This window comes from Pelophylax lessonae (assembly GCF_965119305.1).
Source record: "Pelophylax lessonae genome assembly, chromosome: 4".
In the NCBI taxonomy this organism is placed as follows: domain Eukaryota; kingdom Metazoa; phylum Chordata; class Amphibia; order Anura; family Ranidae; genus Pelophylax; species Pelophylax lessonae.
The window spans coordinates 51,991,111-52,014,746 of record NC_138771.1 but is presented as its reverse complement, the minus strand read 5'-3'; the positions used below and the strand labels follow the sequence as shown (position 1 = coordinate 52,014,746).

The 23,636-nt window shown below is 44.1% G+C and overlaps 1 protein-coding gene across 1 annotated transcript in view; it reads left to right on the top strand.

The window, feature by feature from the left end:
• The window catches only part of RLBP1 (retinaldehyde binding protein 1), a 93,154-nt gene that overhangs the window by 2,953 nt on the left and 66,565 nt on the right, over positions 1–23,636 (top strand). The window contains exons 2-4 of the mRNA XM_082255406.1: positions 7,447–7,486; positions 12,838–12,966; positions 16,804–17,008. Of these exons, the coding sequence (XP_082111532.1) occupies positions 7,475–7,486; positions 12,838–12,966; positions 16,804–17,008 (346 nt within the window). The 5' untranslated portion in view covers positions 7,447–7,474. The remainder of the gene's footprint in view (positions 1–7,446; positions 7,487–12,837; positions 12,967–16,803; positions 17,009–23,636) is intronic.

Sequence of the window (23,636 nt, the reverse complement as noted above, 5' to 3'; positions counted from 1 at the left end):
GGTTTTCAAAAGGCAAACAGGCTTTTCACTTTGCAAGGGTAATTTGCACCAGAGCTTAGCGAATAAGGTAAAATTCTGCTGACTTTCATCATCCAATCATTTGCAAGCAAAGATACTGTCATGTTTTCATTTCCAAGCATGGGATTGGGTATTCTTTGCAAAGTGAAATTTCACTACATTCACCAAGCAAATCTGGTGCAAATTCCCATGCAAACTTAATGGCCAACCCAAAAACCGTAATATATTATAGTTTACCTTTACCTAAATGTGGTGGCTGCACTGGGTTTCTTTTTTTAGGCTTTTTATTCCTTTTTTTTTTTTCACCTGGTGATCTGACCAGTAACACACTTCCTGTATAAGGGTGGCTCCACTCTAAATGCAGGAGCAATGGAGACACCTTTGGAGAGCAGCATTGTCAGTCTGGGGAGAGGGGAATGTTCGGCGGCCCAGAGATGATTCATTTTTTTTCATTCAGCCATTGGGTTGAATGAAAACAAAAAAACTGACCCCATTCCCCCATCCACAAACTTGATGTGGATGGGAATTCTCCCCAATTTGCAATTGTATTTTGACAGTGGGACGACTTCCCTGCCATCAGCATACAGTGATTAGCATTGCAGGCTATAGCCTGCAGCACTGATTGAGTGGGGGAAAACCAACTTGGTGGTTGTACAGAAGTCGATCTATAGAGCACAATGCCCATACATGGATCAAAATGTGTCCAGACCCTGCTGAATTTCAGGTCATTTATGGCCAGCTTTAGATCTACTAGCAGATGTAGATGGACTTGACTAACAAATTAAAGCCAATCACCAGCTAGCAATTTTTAAACAACAGTTTTTTTTTCTTTTGGTTTAAAGTTTTTACATACAGTAAAAAAATAAAAGCTGTCCATTGTAAGCACCCCTGTCAGTAATAAATGGCTGTCTTAACCCTCTAACTTCCACTTTTGCTGGACAGCTTGGTCTGTTAAGAGAAGTTGAAAAATAAAGAAAACTTACTGGCCGGATCATCAGATGAAAATATCTAAAATAGAAAACGAATGCAGCCACCACATTTGGGTTGATAAACTGCAATATATTAAGTTTTTAGTTTTGGGTTTAATACCGCTTTAAGTGCTGCAGTCATCCAAATAAATATGATTTATAGACTCCATCTAATTATAGTTTTTTTCTTTGCATGGAAAGGAACAGTAATATGACCTGAATATGGGATATGTGTACCAAATTATAAATCTGATGCATCTGTTTTTGGGTTTAATAGCGCTTTAAAGACAGTCAGTTATAAAATAGTAGTTTACAGCAGACCTGTAATGATCACCAATTCCAACAGCGCATATTCTAGGAAAATTTAAGTTACATTAATAATATGCATTTCTTATATTTAATATTCTCTGGCTTCACTGGGGGTTGCTTTCATCGATATACACAACACATTTCACTTTAGAGATTTTTTTAAAATATCGTTTTTGTACAAAATACTTTTTTTTTTAAAGTATATATTTTTTACAATATACTTGTTTATTTTACATTAATCCTTTTAACAGGTTTTTTTTTTATATTTATTTTCAAGGTTCTTTGAACATTGTGTACTCTGTAATTTTAGCAAGTGGGCACATACCGTTTAAAAAGTGACCTCAGTGCCAAAATGCCCTTTTTATTCAAGTGTTGAACAATGCTTGGTACATTCTGCAGAATACATTGGCATTTCCTAAATAACATGGGATTATAGAAACAGTAAAGAACATTTTTATGGGGCTTAACCTGTAACCTGTTATAACCTACAAACAGCCTCCGGTGAAAACATCAGAAACTCTCCACCACCTGAGTAGGATGTTGTATGGCAAACTCCGAAGGACATTGTGGCTGGTTATGAAAACTTTTTTTTATGGAAAAATAAAAGAAATAAAAAACTGCCAGTCCTAGCAAGCAACAAATATCATGTTCCCAGTGCAGCCAGACTGCTACTGCTCCAGTTTTCATAAATCAGCCCCAAAATAAGTTGGAGCAAACCCACCAATGCTTAGAATGGGGAGTTACTAGAATTTGGCCCAATCAGTAAGGTTAGAAAAAATATACTATGTTGTAACATCCATATCAGTCATAGAAGTGACAAAAATAGACACAGCCTCCACTGATCAGCCATAACATTATGACCACCCACCATAACCTGTCAAGGTATGGACTCTACCAGACCTCTGTAGTATCCAGCACCAAGCCATCAGTAGCAGATCATTTAAGTAATGTAAGTTGTACAGTGCGGACCTCCGTGGATTGGACTTGTTTTTCCAGCACATCACATGCTCAAGCCATTCTTAAATTCCCCAGACCAGGCCACTTTCTTCCTTCACTCCATGGCCCCATTATAATGGTAAGAGGTCAATTGTAGGCATTTTTCTGTGGAGATGGGTCAGCTTGGGTACCTTGACCAGTTTACAAAGCCCCTACAAAGCCCCATATGCAACACATTAAGATGCATTGTGTGTTCATCAGACCAGGCCACATTTATCAAACCAGGCCACCTTCTGCCATTGCTCCATATTCCAGTTATGATGCTCACATGCCCATTGTAGGCACTTTTGGCTGTGGACATGGTTCAGCATGGGCACCCTGACCGGTCTGCAGCTACGCAGCTCCATACACAACAAACTGCGATGCAACATGTGTCCTAACACCTTACAATTAGGACAAGCATTAACTTTTCTGTAATTTGAGCTACAGTAGCTCTTCTGTTGGAGCATATATAGAGTATTGCTTTATAACTAGCTTTTTGAGTATTACATTTGAGTATTACTTTTAGTAGTGCTTACAAAGCATGTTAAATATTTCATCCATAGTCAACTTTTCAGGGTAAAAAAATAACAAAGTGGCGCAAAGCTGATAGCACTACATTAAAAGGTAGTCCATATAGTAGCCCGTATGGCTATCATAAAAGTCTTGGATACAATCAGGGAACAGTCCATACGCTCAGGGCAAGCCTATTAGGGAGCGGAAGCGATCTCCAGACATGAAACAAAAACAAAGAGAGAAACAGGCGCCTCTGAGTAAAGACTGTAGTTTTAATTGGCAAACAATAGTAAAAACTTACATCAAAGTAAGTGATAGTAGGCAAGGTAGGTCCTTCCGGTGTCCGTGTGGAGGCTTGGGGCTTGGAGTCACCACTGAGGGTCTGTTGTCATCTCAGTTCTTCCTGTTCCTGTCCGGCAGGAAATGGAGAGGTGTCACGGGCGTGAAAATGAGGCTGGGACCGCAGGATGGAACGCAGGGTGACCGTGTTAGCCGTCCAAAGGATCTTCCGGCACCAGCTTGCTCCGGTCTGGTCACATGATCCCTTGTGTTAGTCAGTGGTGGCTGCAGGGGAGAGGAGAAGGCGCTTGACAATGGCCGGTAAGGCCTGGAGCGGTGACATCATTCATAGGTTCCTATCTCCCATCTGTTGTTGGTGCTTCCTCCTCTCCCCTGCATACACCACTGGCTCACACAGGACATAATGTGACCGGACTGGAGCAGCCTGAACATAAATGTATACATCTTTTCTACACAGGTTAGCCAGCGTAGGCATTAGGAGGGGGGATGGAAGAATGTTTAAGGCTGCTTCGGTTTAAAATAGAAATTCTATTTTAATCCCTCCCTATTGGTGAGTATTGGTGGAGGTAATTAAACCCTTTGTGCTACATTAGTGGCCACTAGCAGTGTTTTTTAACCCCTTCATAAAGGGGTTAAATAACACTGACACTGGTGTCACTAATGCAGCACAAAGGGGTTAAATAATGGTCACTGGTCACTAATGCACCAGTGACCAGTGAGAGAACATTAACCCCTTCTTGCTGTACTTAATTGACTAATGACATTGTTAATGAATTAACCCCTTCACTCCCTCAAGGAGTTAACCAGTCCAGTTCACAGGAAAGAGAGGGGGGGTTTGAAAGAGGGAGGTGGGGGAGATAGGGGAGTGAGAGAGCGCGAGAGAAAGGGGGCTGAGAGAGAGAGGGAGGCTGAAAGAGAGAGGGAAGGCTGAAAGAGAGTGGGGGAGCTGAGAGAGAGGGGGGCTGAGAGAGAGGGGGGGAGCTGAGAGAGAGGGAGGCTGAGAGAGGGAGGAGGTGAAAGTGAGAGAGAGAGAGAGAGAGAGAGAGAGAGAGAGAGGGGGGCTGAGAGAGGGAGGAGGTGAAAGTGAGAAAGAGAGAGGGGGGCTGAGAGAAAGAGGGGGGCTGAGAGGGGGTGAGAGAGAAGGGGACTGAGAGGCAGGGGTAAGAAAGAGAGAGGGGGTTGAGAGAGGGAGGGGGGCTGAGGGAGGGAGGAGGTGAGAGAGAGAGAGGGGGGCTGAGAGCGAGGGGGGTGAGAGGTGGGGGGAAGAAAGAGAGAGGAGGGCTGAGAGAGAGGGGAGGCTGGCAGAGAGAGGTGTGACTGAGAGAGAGGGGGGCTGAGAGAGAGGGAGGTGAGGAGGGAGATGAGAGAGAGACCCCTAGCACTGTCCCTATCTGCAGTCTCTTTTCTGCCCCCTATCCTAGTCTGTGTCTGCAGGTAGGTCTGTGTATCAATGTATGATGCCAGCACCTTCAATGCCAGTCTCCTTGTCCTGGAGGATGCCTGCACCTTTCAATGGCTCCCTGGCAGCCTACGCCTCCAGCCTGTCCTTGTCCTCATTGCTGATGTTGGAGCAGAGATGGGGTTCAAAGAGACAGAGTCTATGCTTTGGTAGGTGCCGGGATGCTGCACCTAATCGGGGGGTCAAGGAGGCTGTGAAGCTTTTCTTCCTTCTGGGCTCCAAGGCCCAGTGTTCACCTTTCACAGGGCCTCCATCTGCGGGGCTGCCCACTTGCTGCCTGGAGATAGAGGGCTGCACCCGGAGGACGCCACGGTGCCACACTCCCGCCAACACAGAACCTGACATGACATCAAGGGCAGCACACTTGGGACAGCGCCCCTCTAAATTTTGCACACGGGATCATAGCCCGGGTGACCCCCCCACCCCCCACGCTACACCACTGCCCAGAGACAGCAGGTGCATACTAATTAGAATATCCTGGCCATGAGCTGGCTGATTAGAAGACTGCTGTCACATAATAGGAAAAAAAGAGCTTAATTACCATTGTCAAAGTAGCACTATCTGGCCTTGGAGCATTCCATCCAAACCCCTTCACAAGCGGGAAAAGAAGTGGGAGGGAAGAGGGGTGGGGGTACTCCAGCTGCACTGCTTTCCCTATGGGTGGCTGCAGCACCTCACTGGCTTTCATGTGCAGGAGGTGGGTCTGAGATCTGCCTCCCGCACATGAAAGCCAGCAAGGTCCTGCAGCCGCATATACGGAAGGTGGTGGTGTGGAAGGCCTCAGCCTCTCCATCCCTTCTTCTCGCCTGGCATCCTGGTTGCCAGGTGACCGGCGGCTGCAAGGCGCATGTGCAAACCAGGACCTTCGGTTCAGCGGCGACCTAGGTTGCCATATAGCAGCTTGGTGGGCGGGGGAATGGTGAGACTCTTTCCAAACCTCCTGCATATGCAGCACATCGGCTACGGCCGGCCCTGCATCCCACACATCCACCTGTGGCCGGCCCTGCAATCTGCACATCCATCCACGGCCGGCCCTGCATTCTGTGTATGCAGCACATCCACATTCACATCATAGCACATCATACATGACATCATCCTGGGTGACCAGTTTTGGTAGCTTTACTGATATATATGGCAGATTAACACAGTTATTTTACAAAGTGGTGCTATAGCTGCAGTAAAATACAAAATAATCAGCTTCAGTTAGAAGATAACGTGCCCGTCTCCGTACTCGGGGTGGCATGTTTTTTGCCACTACCCCATAATTGTTTTTTTTACTAGTTAGCTAGCACTGTGCAAAGCCCTCCCATCTGCACCTTATTTTAAAGGCTAGGTATAAGGCTTGCAGTTGGGGAGGCAGTAAAAAGAGGCAGTTGAGCCAAGTTTTTACCCCCCCCCCCCCCTCACCAACCCTCTTAAGTGGCAAATGCAGCCCTACCAGGTTATACACCAGCAGCTAATATGACACTGTGCATCGTGGTGCAATAATTGGGGCTATAATACCTGCCAAATACTACCCATTCAACTGACATATCGCCTCCTCAATGCCTGTCAAAGCCCTCTTAAAACCTAAAAGTGATCCATCACTCTTCAGGAGGCAATGTTTGTGTAGATGTAGCTCCCTGCCCTAGTCAGGATAAATTAAACATTTTTTATGGGCTCTGCTGTACTCAGTGGCAATCCATTATCTAGGTCTGGCCAGGTTTCCCTAAGCTGGGTTTAGGGGTGCGCTAAGTACAGATTGCAGTGTTTAGGGGTGCGCTATGTACAGAGTGCAGGATTCAGGGGTGCTCTACATACAGTGTACAGAGTTCAGGGGTGTGCTAGGTACAGAGTGCAGAGTTCAGTGGTGTGCAATTTAAAGAGTGCAAGGTTCAGGGGTGCCCTATATACAGAGTGCAGCATTCAGGAGTGCGCTATGTGCAGTGTGCAGAGTTCAGGAGTGTGCTACGTACAGTGTGCAGAGTTCAGGGGTGTGCTACATACAGAGTTCAGGGGTGCGCTATGTACAGAGTACAGGGTTTAGGGGTGCTCTACATACAGTGTGCAGAGTTCAGGGATGCGCTATATACAGAGGGCAGAGTTCAGGGGTGCGTAGTATAAAAAGTGCAGTGTTCAGCTGTGCGCTATGTACAGAGTGCAGAGTTCAGGGGTGCTCTACGTACAGAGTGCAGAGTTCAGGTGTGCACTAGGTACAGTGTGCAGAGTTTAGGGGTGCGCTATGTACAGAGTGCAGGGCTCAGAGATGCGCTACATACAGTGTGCAGAGTTCAGGGGAGCGCTGTGTACTAAGTGCAGTGTTAAGAAGTGCACTACATAAAGTGTGTAGGGTTTAGGGGTGTGCTATGCACAGCATGTACAGATTAGCTCTCTTTCACAGGCTGTCCATATCTCATTTCCACCCCTGCTGCCCCCGTGCCTTGTGTTTGACACATGTGCCCTAGACTAAAGCTATGTGCCATAGATGGATCGGATCTCAGCCATTTCAGCGAGGACCAGCTGAGATTCAATCCATCTATGGGCAGGCTGGTTTTACTGAAGTCAATTGATGGATCAACTTCAGTACAACCAGCCGGCCCATAGATGGATCAAATCTTCCTGCTAAACCAACTGAAATTGAATCCATCTATGGCCAGCTTATGAGAGACCTGGGCCGCGTCCAATGGCCCCTCTGGGGGTAGGTGCTATATAAATAAGCCCTAAATTGCATTAGTTGCCATTTTTCGTTAAATAATGAGAAGATACCTTCTTTTTCTTTAAAAGATGGGGCTTGTAGAAGTACTTATACTGCACATACTGTATTATAACAAAGGAGAAATGTGTATCATAACAGTTATATAATGAGCTGTGTAATGTTACAAGTTATTTTTTTTATTTCCTTCTCTTTAATTGTTTCTCCAGCTTCTTGCGTGGACATCGAAGAAGTGAGATGTCAGACATTGTAAGTATTGAGGCTTTCCTTGGAACCCGTAAATTCTCACTCCGTCGTGTGTTTTTTCCATTCCCGACTTTTTATTTGTTTTCTAAACAAATACATTTTAGTTGGCAAGAATGCTTTTCCATGTCTTGTAGGATCTCGTACTTTGTGTGTGTTGGGTCATGTGACAAATGGATTTTCCTGATGGTTGCAGAGGCTAATAGCCACACTGAGCTTTTAGCTATACAAGAAGCAAAAAACGTGTGTTAAAATAAGTACTTCATCATGAGTCTCTTTTTTTCTTAAAAAAAAAAAAAAAAAAAACTGTAATTTTTAAAACAAGAGCAAATAAATCTGGATCGAAGTTAGAACTGTTGCCTGGAGCAGCCAAAAATATTTTTGCCATTTGTCATTTAGAAATAAAGGACCCCTAACAATGGTTGTCCCTTTGCTGGCTGCCGCTGCGTTTAGTGAAACTCTTAGGCTGGCCATAGACAGTTCGAATCTCAGGCGGTTCAGCAGGAACTGTGTATGGGCAGGCTGAATGTACCAAGTTAATCGATCAACTTGAGTACAACCAGCCTGCCGGATTCCCTTGCGATAATCGATAGCGGCTTCTATAGCCGCTAGCAATACTCACTGTTTCTCCCGTGGGGGCGGCTTTGCCCCGCCAGGAGAAGACAATGGCTCGGCAGGAGGGATTCCCCTGTCACCACTGTCTGTGTTAATGGGGGAATCATGCAAATTACTTTCCCGCAACCCGTGGTTGCAGGGAAAAAATTTGCACCGTCTATGGCCTGCCTCCCGCAAACTCCTTTCTCTCATTCACAAAACATCTTGCATTGTTTTCAAATAATGCAAACCGCTTTGTGATTATAGGTGGTTTGGATGGACATTATGATCTCCCCTCCACAATTCACAAAACATATTGCATCCTTTGTGTTCTGAGAATGGAGGAGATGCAGATGAACATCATAATCCCCCTCCTTCATCTATTAAAGGTCTTGCATGATTTTCACAGAATTCAGGGTATTCTGTGAATGGAGGAGGTGCGGATGAACATCACAATCCCCCCACCCCCCCCCCCCCTTGAAGAGAAGTTTCTCCATTCTCCCCTATAATTTTTTTTCTTGCTCCTTTGCTTACCTGATGCTAAGCTGGCCACATGTCAGATACTCACCCACACAGAGGATCCATTGTTGTCCTGCTGAGGTCCCCGTCTCTTCAGCCACCACCAGGAACCAAGCCGGCATGTTTATCTGTGATGTCATCAGAAGGCTGTGTCGGCTCTTCCGGGTTTTGGCACAGCGAACAGATGACGCACCATTAGGTCCAGCCCCCCTCCTACATTGGTGAATAGGATGACTTATGGGGGTCCTGGTGCCACCGGGGATATGCACGTCACATATCCCAGGAGGTGCTGAGGGCACTGATGTTATTCCACTAGGAGAATGCGGGGCAAAACTAAATTAGAAAAAAAAATAAAACAGTAAACAAAAAGAACCCGATATATGGGCAGTGGAAGGTGGGTGGGTTGCAGAGGAGCTAAGTCATTGAAATGGGTGAAGATCTGCTTTTAATTACAGAATGCTTTGCAGTCTGTGCACATAATGCAAGACGTTTTCTGAATGAAGGAGGAGTACAGTCAGCAACCCACTATAATTAGCATAGTAGAGCCTAGGACTGTAAGATTCTGCGTTGGAAGTTTGGGGTTTACATTGGTGTCCGGGCTGAATGAGAGTAAGAGTTTCACTAAGCACAGCAGCAGCCAGTAAAGGACCCCCTTCATTACAGGTCATTTATTTTTACATGGAAAATGGCAGAAATACACTTTTTCCCCGTAGTTCAACTTTAGGCTCAGTTTACAATTTACACTCTCTGGCACAAAAGTTGCATCAAAGTAGTATAGGAACCTTTTTAAAGTAACTGCAACTTTAAGTCCCATTGGTCCAAATATTTGCCATCAGGGCGGGGACAAGGGGTGGGAAAGGGGGAGCGGATGCCCTGGGCACTGTGCATTTATGCGAGGTGGGGGGGTGCTGCGAGAAGATTAAGGGGGGATTTGTGTTGGGAGGGACAATTGGGGGGGCAGTAGGGGGTAAGAATTGCTAGGAGTGGTGATTTATGCTGGGAGGGGGGTATGGGGGAAATGGATTTGTGCTAGAAGAGAGGGATATGTGCTGGAAATGGGGGGGGGGGAGAATTGTGCTTGAAGGGGGAGGGGAAATTTTTGTTTGGGGGGGTATGTGGCAGGAGAGGAACTTTAGGGGGTGGATTTGTGCTAGAAGGGGGATTTGGAGTGGGGGGGAGAGGGGAGAGGATGTGTACTCGGAGGGTAAATTTGAGGTGTAGAGGATTTGTTATAGGAGGGGTGACTTTTTTTGAGGAGGGAATTTGTGTTCTGGGGATGGGGGGGCAAAGATTTGTGCTGGGAGGGGTATTTCAGCAGGGGGGTGGATTTGTACTGGGGAAATTAATGCTTAGGGGGTAAGCAAGCATATTAGTGCTCAACTTTTTGGGGGGGATTTTTGCTGACACATAATGCTCACACATCTTGAAGGGGGGATCGCAGTTTGGCATACTTGCCCTGGGCTGGGTGCCATTGAAAACAATGGGCTGCGGCTTGTCATGTGACTTTATGAGGTAGATTTCCTAGAGGGAAATAGACTGCGCCCTTTGCAAGTGCAGTTGCTCCAGAACAAATCAGGTAAGGCTTCACTTTGCAAAGAATAATTGAAAAAAATTTGGTGAAGACCAAAAGAAACTGCGCAAATGGTTAAAACCGTGATGTTGTGAAAAATTATTAAATAAATGAATAAATAAATAAATAAAATACAAAACCTATGTATCTTATTATGGCTTTTTAAGGAATTTCTTCCTTACTGTGAGCGGCAAACAAAAAAGCTGTAGTGCTATAACGATTAAAAAATGGGGGATGTTGCACTCAAACATGTGTTTAAAGTGCTTGTGGAGATAATGAATTTCACATAGACTCACATAAATGTATAATCAATGAAAAATAATAAATACTAAATGATGTGGAAAATCATCAATCAAAGCTAAGTATCACAAAGTGCAAAATCCATATGCAGCAACAGAAAAACAAAAGTCCATATAGCATTGGTGTCACTATGTATAGCAGAGACTTGATAATGGTGCAGAAAAAGCCTTCACCTCCACACTTCACCCAGTGCTCAAGCAAGGTACTCCTTACCGGAGATATATGACCCCTTGATTATAGGGGATCACATAGACATGAAATCCACTCAGTATACGATCCTCAGCTCCTCAGCTCCACAGTACATATTCCTATGGCAAGCTTTTAGAATACAGCCCGGATCTCATGGCGGACATAGATAGAGCAAAAAGAGACTCTCATGGTGCAGTAAGTCTAAACATGTCACTTTATTTAAAAAAGGTTTAAACTTACTAGAATCTCCATGCATCAATCGCTTTGTCACAAATAACAAGCAGCGGGATGATGAGCACTGCCGAACGCCAGCGCTCCTCCAACCCGGAAGTGGTTACGGTCTCACGTTCCCCACGCACGTTTCGTCAGTACGAGCTGACGTCATCAGGGGATCATGTGACCGTATGTTTACTTCTCGTATATATTGAGAATGTGACCTGCTCGGCATCCAATTAAACTCCTTCGATCCTTACTCCACCCACGTTTCTAATGTGGTATACATTACAGGAGCCTGATTGAGGAAAAAAGGAAAGCTTTTTGAACATGCAGCATTACGGCCGCAGTTTCTTCCTTTTTAATGGATACCTAATCAGTGGGATTAGTCTCTTGGCCAGGTAGGCTAGGATAAGGTTGGTATTGGGGTCGTCTGCTTACAATCCTCCATTGTATAAACATGCATCTTTATGCAATGTGAACATGAATGTACATGGAGTTATCATTTGAAAAAAAAAAAACAATAAATCAACAGTTGACTCCTTTATTAGCCTGAATTGGAATTATGTCCTTATGTCCCACCTCCCTTCAAAGTCTATGACCATATTGCGCAAAGTAGAAAAAAGAAGTAAGTTGATTCTTTATTGTGATCCCTATGACTCCATAGCCAAGAACAGGGGTCTCCAAACTTTCTAAATAAAGGGCCAGTTTACTGTCCTTTAAACCTTGAGAGTGCCAGACTGTAGACAGTGAGTGTAGAAAATGCCCCAGCGTCAATGGGAGTAAACAATGCCCCATCATTGGTGTCAGTGGGAGGAATAGTGCCCCACCATTGGTGTCAGTGGAAAGAATAGTGTCCCATCATTGGTGTCAGTGGGAGTTATTGTGCCCCATTGTTGCTGTCAGTGGGAGGAATGGTGCCCCATCATTGGTGTCAGTGGAAAGAATTGTGCTTCATCATTGGTGTCAGTAGGAGGAATAATGCCCCATAACTGGTATCAGTGGAGGGAAAAGTGCCCCACCATTGGTGTCAGTGGAAAGAATAGTGCCCCAACATTGGTGTCAGTGGGAGAAATTATGCCCCATTGTTGCTGCCAGTGGGAGGAATGGTGCTCCATCATTGGTGTCAGTGGGAGGAATTATGCCCCATTGTTGCTGTCAGTGGGAGGAATGGTGCTCCATCATTGGTGTCAGTGGGAGAAATAGTGCCCCATCATTGGTGTCAGTGGGAGGAATAGTGTGGTATTGCTGGAGTCAGTGGGAGGAATAATGCCCCATCATAGGTATTATTGGGTGGAATAGTGCCTCGTCATTGGTGCCCCTGGAAGTAATAGTGCCCCATCAAGGGTGTCATTGGGAGGAATAGTGCCCCATAACTGGTATCAGTTGAAGGAATAGTGCCCCACCATTGATGTCGGTGGGAGGAGTAGTGTCCCATTGTTGCTGTCAGTGGGAGGAATAGTGCCCCATCATTGGTGTCAGTGGGAGGAATAGTGCCCCATCATTGGTGTCAGTGGGAGGAATAGTGTCCCCGTTGTTGGTGCCATCAGGAAGAATAGTGCCCCAAGGGTCAGATAAAGGCAAGCAAAAGGCCAGATCTGGCCCCCAGGCTGCAGTTTGGAGACCACTGACCTAGAACAATACAAACTATAAATCAGGTAATAATGGTACGTGTCCTTCAGCACTGTGATCATGTCAATTGAAAATGGCAAGTCATTAACACGCTAACCCTATGACGCAAGATAAATGCAATAACAGATTTTAGAAGGTGCCAGAGAAGAGAGGTGTTTTTATTTTTTGCTGAACTAAGAGATATTATATAGATTATGTATTTTTATATGCTTGTATTATATGTTCCAAAAAGGCAATCAACTGGGGTTCAGAACTCCACTATGTAACTTCATCCAGTACTGCCTTTTCCTAATAAAATGTTTCTTGCCTTGCACTGAGGATGTATATTCTCTATTTCCAGACAGGAACATACCGTATAGTAACTGAGGAGGAACAGTCCCTCCGTGCCAAGTTGGAACGTCTGACAACCAAAGACCATGGCCCAGTGTTTGGCAAATGTGAGAAGGTTCCAGAACACACAGTGCAGAAGGTAAGCAAGCTGTAGATAGAAAAAAACTGAAACCTTGACCATGGAGGTCTACTTATAAAAAATGGGACTGTGGAAAATTTGTGAGGTTGCCCATGGTGACCATTCAGACTGTTTGAAAATATATCTAACTAGTCCCCAGGAGCAACCTTATTAAGAGTCGGTTCACACTGGGGCGGCACGACTCTGTACTACTTCGGGGGCGACTTGTGCATTCCCATGCACCACGACTTCGGAGCGACTTGCAAGGACTTCACATAATGGAAGTCTATGCAAGTCGTCCGAGGTCGCCCCGAAGTAGTACAGGACCCTTTTTCTAAGTCGGAGCGACTTGTGTCACTCCTATTAGAACGGGTCCTGTACCAGTCAATGGACTGCGAGGGAGTGCGACTTGTCAGGCTGACAAGTCGCCTGACAAGTCGCGCTGGTGTGAATGGAGTCTCACAGTCTCTTTTATAAAGTTTATTTATAAAGAACTCCCTAAATGTAGATTGTTGCCAAATCTAGTGCCTGATTTGCTCTAATATAACATTTAAAGCCCCACTTCAGACAGCAACCACATTTTTTCCCCTGACTCTGCGAGGATTAAATGCTACATTTTGTCAAGGTGTAGAGAGGAATAAGGTGTAATACTTACCTTATACCTCGCTCCGGCAGGATTCCCTGTACAAGCAGTTCAACAAAGCCTCTTCTCTTCGACACTGTGGCCAATGGTTCCACACGGATGTGGTTTTGCGTTGTATGTGAGGATGGCGAGGGCTTGTCCACAATCCCGAGTGTCAGGGAGCTCCAAAGCAAGGAGTAAGGTTATTATACCCTATTCCTCTACCTCCAGACTTAGCATTACGGCAGGGCCCAATTGCAAGGGAAACCTTTTTTTTCCCGAAAGTTTAAATTTTGAAAATTCACCTTTAAAGTGGAGGGGCGCTGACATTACGCTCTCCGCCTCATCCAATCAGAGAGCGCTTTGTATTCATTCAGGAAATGCAAAGCATTCTCTGAATGGAACCTGGGACGAGCAGCCAACCTCCTGTGGTCATAATGCAGCAGGACAATTAGTGATCAATGATTTCCAGCTTCCAGGGGCATCGGCCAAGCTGGACCAAGGTAACTATGCATAAAATATCAATATCTGGAATTCATCTTTAAGGTACTGTATAAGTAAACCTTCACCTTTTAAAAGCACCTATTGAGTTTAAAATAGAAATAAAAGACTAAACATTTGCGTATAGATAGAGAAAACTGTATAAATGTCTCCCCCCCCCCCCCTTTTTAAAAGGGATCACATTCCCCCTGTTCTTAGAAGTGTAAGAGCTAGGGGAGGAGAATCACCAGCACACTGATCTTCCCAGTGAATGGCTGTGCGAGTGTGTGTGTTTGTGTGGGAGGGGGGGGGGGGGGACAAGTCTGATCATTGGAGGAGAGTAGGCTGAGTTCCAAGCATAGCTAGAGAACTGTCCATAGTGTGTTTTCATGCCTAGTGCGATCAGTTTTTGATAGGAAAGCAGAGGGACTAGCAGGAACACCAGGGATTACATACAAAAGAAGCAATACAAAGAGAGCAGGATACTTTTTCATACATGTGCAAGGCCCATATCATGAATATGAAATGTTGGGTTTACATACTCTATGGGGTTGATTTATTAAAGCCTGTCCTGGATCTTAATGTACGCTTGATGCGCAAGTAACTCTGTTGCGCTAATAAGTGCACTTTTGGATATTAATATACGCCAAGCACAATTAATCCCATTGGGCTAAATTTTGCTCTTTTATATAAGGTAATGGAGCGCGTTCAGCAGTACCCAGTAATACAGACACAGGGGCTGTTATCACATTGGATGCTCGATAGAATGCCCTGCCTAAAGCATTGAGCTCCGTTTATTTATGGGATAAATGGGATAACACAGGGATAACAGCAGGAAGCGATGGCTATACAACATCAGCCAATCAGTTCCAAATGTACAGTCACATGACACAAGAGAATCAGCCAATGACACACCTGTATACATTCAAATATACAATAGAAAGGGGGCGTACCCGATTGTGAACGAGCAGAACTTCTTTTTTATTTAACATAGTTTTTTTTTTTAGATTTAGCAGGAATTATGTGAGTTATGTTATATTTGTGTCTGCTAATAGTGATTCTGTTGTAATTTTAGCTAAATATATTGTTAATATTTTCTGGGGGGGGCCCTGCCAGGTAGTCTGTACGGGGCCCCGTGATTTCTAACAGCAGCCCTGGCACACAGCACTATTGGACACTTGCACTTTCTTTATGAACTTATTGCACTTTAACCACTTTACCACCGGAGGATTTTGCTGTCTTCCGTCCAGGCCACTTTTTGCGATTCGGCGCTGTGCGACTTCAACTGACAATTGCGCGGTCATGCGACGCCGTACCCAAACGAAATTTACGTCCTTTTTTTCCCACAAACAGAGCTTTCTTTTGGTGGTATTTGATCACCTGTGCGATTTTTACTTTTTGCGCTATAAACAAAAAAAGAGCGTTTATTTTGAAAAAATAACAATATTTTTAACATTTTTTTATATGAAATTCCCCCCAAAAAAGATGTAAAAACCAATTTTTTTAAAAATTTTTGGCCAATTTGTTTTATGCTACATATGTTTGGTAAAAAAAAATCGCAATAAGCGTATTTTGATTGGTTTGCGCAAAAGTTATTGCGTTTACTAACAAAGGGAAAGATTTCTGTCATTTTTGGTGTTTTTTTTTTTAACGCGTAATGGCGGCGATCTGCGATTTTTTTTTTGCAGGACTGCGACATTGCGGCGGACAGATCGGACCCTTGACTGACATTTTTGACACTTTTGGGGGTACCAGTGACATTACTGCAGTAATCAGTGCTATAAATATGCACTGTTACTGTAAAAATGACACTGGCTGGGAAGGGGTTAATTTTATTGGAGAGGGAGGGGTTAATGTATGACGTGTAGGGGGGGAGGTGACTGAGTGAGTCATGGACAGATCGGATGTCCAGCTATGCTGAACAGTCCGATCTGTCACTCCCTGTCACTATGGAGATCCGCCCACTGTGTTTACACACAGCGGGCGGATCTCCAGACTCGATCCCCGACGATCGGGTAAGAGCAGCGGCGATCGCCGCTGCTCCTCCCCTGGCTCGATTCCCGCTGTGAATGAAAACAGCGGGAGCGAGCCTCCGGCGGCGCGCAAGCGCCGCCCAGACGGGGGAGTGTCTGACGACGTAGTACTACGTCGTCAGACGATAACGAGCCACTCTGCCGCAGTAATATTACTGTGAGCAGACGTAAAGTGGTTAATATTGGTACACACAATTGAGCATTGCATGACATGCGTTTTGATTTATTTGTATAATATCGTTTGTAGATTTATATGGTTGTTTAATTTTTTATACATGTAAGTGGTTTTCCAGCGGAATAGAGGGAAAGCGCAGCTGACTTTTCATTTATTCACTTACTTTAGAGGTATTCATCTTTTAAGAGCTGTCTTTTAATTTATTCATGGACCAAAGCGTTGAAGGAACCTTTTTTAGGTTTCTGCAAATTTAAGTTGCACATCTTTGAACATTTGACATTAAACTATATGGGGTGTGACTTGTCATGTGACTTTAGTGTCCAAAGGTGCATGACAAGTTGCACAAGTGTGAATGGAGCCTAAAAGAATTGTGTAAAATGTGTACACAGAGCGTCTGTTGACAACGCTATAACTTATCACAAATAACAAAAAATAATATGAATAGTTTTGTTTGTAAAGTTATACACACCTGTAAAAGTAATCTTTAGCAGCATGGAGAATAATTATTTTATTATGTATGATTAATTTTTTTGTATTCTTTATGCAAGGCTAAAGATGAATTAAATGAGACAGATGAGAGCAAAGAATTAGCAGTGAAGGAGCTGCGGTCAATAGTAAAGGAGAAAGCCAACACTGGAGATGACCTCTGTAAAGCTGTAGCAGAGAAGGTGGCCGGGAAGGCAGATGGCTTCTTTCTGCGATTCATACGGGCAAGAAAATATGATGTCAGCCGAGCTTATGACCTTATAAAAGGTAAGGATAATATTCATCCAAGAAGCTGAATTGTGATCACTAAACTATAAGGTGTTCAATACATGATCAGACATTGGTAAGATTATTTACAATTTAAAAGATGCTGTCACCTTCCCAGGAGTCCTCCCTGACCTGAGTAAGCTTTGATGTTGATGGGTTTGGAGCTCAAACAGGTGGACAACATCACTGTTCCCCCTGTACCCATATCCAAGTGGCAGAGGTGGGGGGACTCGAGTCACATGACTTGACTTAAGTCACCAGTTTGAGGACTTGAGACTTGCTTGACTAAAATTAATAAAAGACTCAGCTTGACTTTGACTTGGTATTCATGACTTGAGACTTGACTTTGACTTGAGACATATGACTCGAAATGACTTTACTTTTTTAAGTTATTAAATATTTGCATTTTCTCAAGATGTGTTAAAGCAAAATTAATGTGCCTGTTATGTTTCTGACACCACAGTCACTTAAAACACCTCAGTGTGTTCTGATTTTTAGGACACTGGCTGTTTAACGATGGAAATACTTAACATGTTTTTAGTGACTGCGGTGTTGAAACATGACCGGATAAAGGATTTTGAGCTGTTTGGGCATTCAAAGTTTTCTTTAATATGCCAAGAAAAAAGCACTAAGCAGTTTTGTTAATGTTGAAAATAAAACAAAACCTTTTCTGACCACTGACTTTTAACTGATTTAAAGGTGAAAATTGGGGTAGATCAGTATTTTGACTTGATTTGTGACTTGACCAAAATAAATGACTTGACTTGCTTGACTTCTAGCAGGGACTCGACTTGACTTGCTTGCTTTTCGCCACAGTAACTTGGGACTTGCTTGAGACTTGAAGCTTAAGACTTAAAACTTGCTTGTGACTTGCACATGTGTGACTTACTCCCATGTCTGCCAAGTGGTAGTGGTAGAGCAGCGCTGAGAATGGATTTTCACAGATAATCAGAATGCGGACAAAGTCATTACTTGACCTGTATTCAGCATCTTACTACAAAGACGTGAACCCCCCCCCCCCCCCAGCCCAGGGGAGGATTTCATCTGACTTGAGAAATCCAAGTGTAATATGTTCTAGAGAGCGCTAAATGAAAAATCCTTAGGAGTCCAAATCCTTTATTGTTCAACTGGTTACAACAGCAAGGCCAAGGACCTTCAATGCCTTTCGGGCACCACACAATGCCCCTTCATCAAGGCTGGGGGAAATAGCAGAATGGTAAATAGACTTAGAAGTACCCCTAAGCAGTTGTAAGTACTATTGCTTGTTGTAACCAGATGAACAAATAAAGGTTTTGGACTAAGGTTTTTTTTTTTCACTTAGTGCTGTCCTTGACCTATTACACCACCATACCCATATGACACTGTTCAGAGAGAATAAGAGAAGGAGGGTGGTGGGCAAGAGGTGTTGTTTTAAATATACCTAAGTGGGGAGTAGAGGGCTATCGGCAGTCTTGTTACTCTTCCCAGAATGGACAAAGCTAATCTCCTCTAAATGCTACCTTAAGCCAAACTGAACTAGAACTAGACAAGGGTGCGCATCCCTACGCACCAAAAGGCCACATATGTGAAACGTAACCTTTATTATAAATCATAAAGGTATGTAAATGACCATAACAGTTAGTCCTATAGAGGTCAACACCATTATTTATTAACCAAAGTTCTATCTTTATGTGGTAACATTTACATCCTCCAAGTGAATTGGTTAAACTTCTCTTGATACAGACATATAGACAATATGAGGCTTATTATATCCTCTTACATTCAATATAAAGGCTCCAGTTTATTTAGAGGATATGTAAACTCAAGGTCTACTCGCCAAAACAAACCAGGATAAAGACCCTACCCTTTGCAGCTATAACAGCTTCAACTCTTCTGTGAAGGCTGTCCACAAGGTTTAGGAGTGTGTCTATGGGAATGTTTGACCATTCTTCCAGAAGCGCATTTGTGAAGTCAGACACTAATGTGGACGAGAAGGCCTGGCTCGCAGTCTCCACCCTAATTCATCCCAAAGGTTAAGGTGAGGACTCTGTGCAGGCCAGCCAAGTTGCTTCAACCCAAACTCGCTAATCCATGTTTTTATGGATCTGTTTGTGCACTGGTGCGCAGTCATGTTGGAACAGGAAGGTGCCATCCCCAAACTGTTCCCACAAAGTTGGGAGTGGGAAATGGTCCAAAACGTCTTGGTATGCTGACACCTTAGGAGTTCCCTTCAGTGGCACTAAGGGGCTAAGCACAACCCCTGAAACACAACCCCACACCATAATCCCCCCTCCACCAAATGATTTGGACAAGTGCACAAAGCAAGGTCCATAAAGACAAGGATGAGCGAGTTTGGGGTGGGGGAACTTGGCTAGTCTGCACAGAGTCCTGACCCCAACCCGATAGAACTCCTTTGGGATGAATTAGAATGGAGACTGCGAGCCAGGCAATCTCCCCAACATCAGTGCCTGACCTCACAAATGAGCTTCTGGAAGAATGGTCAAACATTCCCATAGACACACTCCTAAACCTTGTGGACAGCCTTCCTAGAAGAGTTGGAGCTGTGATAGCTGCAAAGGGTGGGCCAACTCAACATTGAATCCTACGGGCTAGGACTGGGATGCCATTAAAGTTCATGTGCGTGTAAAGGCAGTCGCCCCAATACTTTTCGTAATATAGTGTATAATGACATTGACCTCACCCTATAGGGATACCTGTTATGGTCATTTACATACCTTTTATGATTTATAATAAAGGTTAAGTTTTAGATAAGTGGCCTTTTGGTGCGTAGGGAAGCGCGCCCTCATCTAGTTCTAGTTAATTTATGCAGAAGTTAAAGCGGTAGTAAACCGCTGGAAAAAAACAACAAAAAACCTGCAAGACAATAGCATAAGGTGCCAGTGTGCATTGCATACTAGCACATTATGACATACTTACCTTAGAACGAAGCCCCCACAGCGGTGCCCTGTCAACGCTTAGGGGGCTGACATGTTCCTGCGGTGATTCTTCCGGGTTTGTGGGCTCCGGCGCTGTGAGTGGCGGGAGCTCTTTGTTCCGACAAGGAACTCTAAGGTTCCGGCACGATACGCTGGACCTTCAGAGTGCATGCGCCGCTGATGTCAGTGGCTGCATGCAGGGTGAATATCTCCTAAATTGTGCACACTGAGGAGATCTTCATTTTACCTACAGGTAAGACTTATTATAAGATTACCTGTGGGCAAAAATCACCAGCGGGGTATACAATGGCTCTAAGTATTATCAATATCACAGGCTTTTGTATATTTCTAAAAACAAACTGGATTTTCCCCCAAAACTCCTAGGTTTTAACTCTCAGTCATAATCAGTGTTTATTCTGTAAATTGGTTCTACGCAAATAATAGTTTTTCTGTAAGAACACAGCTTAAAAGAGAAGCTCACCTTTTCTATCATGAGTAATGTTACAATCACATGGTCAGAGTCTTCCGCCCCCTAAACTGCTCCCAATTACAGAATCTGGGGGTTCATGTCCCCACCTGCTCCTGTCATTATTCAAATTTCATACGACTGTGAGTGGTTCTGCCCACACAGCTACAAGATTTATATATAGAGATCTGCAAATAAGGGAACTACATGACCCAACTTTCATTGTGGCAGAGGGGTTCACACTGGGGCAGCTTCAAAGTCGCCCGACTCTGAAGCCGCCCCGTGCAGAGTGACTTCAGCGTGTCTTGCAAATGCCTTCTCTAATAGAAATCAATGCAAGTCGCCCCCAAAGTAGTGAAGGAACCTTTTTCTAAGTTGGAGCGACTTGAGTTGCTCCGATTAGAATGGTTCCATTGCACTGAATGAAGCGTGACTTGTCAGACGGCCCCAGTGTGAATCGGGACTAAGCGCTCAATGGAGCAGGAGTGGGGTAATGTCACTATGCTTCCACTTGGGTGGTGTAGTGCTTAGCACTTTTGCCTAGCAGCAAAAGAGTCGCTGGTGAGAATCCCAACCACGACACTACCTGCCTGGCGTTTGCATGTTCTCCCTGTGCCTGTGTGGGTTTGCTCTGGGTACTCCCGGTTCCTCCCACACTCAAAAAACATGCTGGTAGGTTAATTGGATCCTGTCTAAATTGGCCCTACCATGTGTATGAATGTGAGTTAGGGACCTTAGATTGTAAGCTCCTTGAGGGCAGGGACTGATGTGAATGTACAATATATATATATGTAAAGTGTATATTGACAGCGCTATATAAGTACCTAAAATAAATAAAAATAAATGTCTTCTTCCTCCAGCCCCATAACTGAAGGTCCGTACCTTGGTGTGGACCTGCAGCTGGATGAATAGTCTCCAGGATCCAGAGTATTGCCTGTGACCCCCTTATCGATTGTATGCAGGTTTCAATGCAAAATAACATTCTAAATACACATTTGTTGTTAACCACTTGCTGACTGCCGCACGACTATTTACTGCGGCGGTCAGCCCCTCACAGGCAGAGTGACGTAGTACTACGTCGCTAGCCTGTGAGGGTCTAGGGAGCGAGCGCGCGCCCCCGGAGGCGCGCTCCCGCTCCCGAGTGGTCACGGACCCCCCCGCGCGTGTGACCGGCGGACCCGATGTCACTCGGCTATCGTCGGTGCAGAGGGAGAAAGGCAGGCGGCTAATGTAAACAAGCCACCTGTCATTCTCCCCTGTGTATGAATGGTGATCATACGGTTCTACTATGTAGGACCGTTAATCACTGTTCATACAGCTCAAGCCACAGCCAATCACAGTTAGAATTACGCCCCTAGGTACACAAATAACCCCTCCCTCTCAAAAAAAAGTTAACCCCTTCACTGCCAGTGTAATTTTACAGTAACAGTGCATATGTATAGCACTGATTACTGTAGTAATGTCACTGGTAACCCCAAAAGTGTCAAAAATGTCAGTCAAGGGTCCGATCTGTCCGCCGCAATGTCGCAGTACCGCAAAAAAAATCGCAGATCGCCGCCATTACACGTTAAAAAAAACAACAAAAATGACAAAAATCTTTCCCTCTGTTAGTAAACGCGATAACTTTTGCGCAAACCAATCAAAATACGCTTTTTGCGATTTTTTTTACCAAGCATATGTACCATAAAACAAATTGGCCGAAAATGTTAAAAAGTTTTGATTTTCACATTTTTTTGGGGGGGAATTTCATATAAAAAAAATGTGAAAAATATTATTTTTGCAAAATTGCAAAATTGACGCTCTTTTTTTGTTTATAGCGCATGATCAAAAATCGCACAGATGATCAAATACCATCAAAAGAAATCTCTGTTTGTGGGAAAAAAATAACATCAAATTCGATTGGGTACAGTGTCGCACGACCGCGCAATTGTCCGTTAAAGTCACACAGTGCCGAATCGCAAAATAGGCCCTGGTCAGGAAGGGGGTAAAATCTCCTGGGGCTTAAGTGGTTAAACAACTTGGTTTCATGCATTCAATTTCTAGCATAAAGGTGGATCTAATTACTTAAATGTCTGACCATTAGATGGCACTAATGTACCAGCATAAAACTATAACATTTTGTAGCAGTTTAATACCGCAGTTCTCCAAAATGACATTTCAGAGAACATATTGAGTTTGGTTGGTTCATAATTATATGTTTTATTCCATGTGTTATTGCATATTTTTCTTTTTCGGAGAAAGTCAGAATACCTGGCAATGTTAGATATGTAGATAATGACACAAGCACTGCGTGTGTATACCCTATGTAGTGAAAAACGCGTTATTTTGCGTGTATGTGAAATTATTAGCATCACTGCCCCATGTGCGAGATTTGTTTGGGCCTCAGTTACAAATTTTCAGAAATAAAGCCAGGAGTCAGGACCATCTCTCTGCAACGGTCTGGGGAGATATTCCATGTGTTTCCTGGGAAAATCACCAAGCACACCACATGTGATGCGTAACTAGTAAAATCCAACTCCAAGTGTATAGTAAAACGTATTGTAACACTGTAAATGACAAACTCCTCTTCCTGTTGTGATAAGGTCATGCCAGGAGCATGTGATCGCTGCACAGATAGTCTAAGGCTTAGCAAATGAAAGAGATTAACTGGCTTGTGATCTTACTTTTCATCCATTAGCAATGCTTGCGATTTTCCTGATGCATAACACAGGCTGAATTCATAGCACTTGTAAAGTAAATGATAGTCTGGGGCCCCTGGTGCCCAACCTGTAGCCTGGGAGCCGCATGCGGCCTTTTGGTACCTATTGTGCTACCCCTGGGGCCTCTGTTTTTTTTTTTGTTTTTTTGTTTTAAGTAAGAAAAAAGGTTTATTGATATCATAAAGGGTTATAATATTCATCAAGTATGTTACATGTCATACAATGAAGAATGTATGACAGAGCTAATATCCCTCATTTCAAATTGTGGTAAAATGAAAGAAAAAAAAAAAGTAAGAAAAAAAAAAGGAATAAAAACCAACTAACATACTATAGAGCAGGCATGTCCAATCTGCGGTCTGGGGGCCGCATGCGGCCCAGAACCGCAGGCAATGCGGCCCACTGCCCCCTGACAATTGTTTTTTTTTTTGCTGGGGAGGAAGGAAGTTGAGTCAGGGGCATGGCCACGGCGGCTTCCAACTAAGTGTAGGCAGAGGCTGCCTCGGAGGGGATCATCCACTAGTTGTGTTAAATTAGTGCTGGGGGGGGGG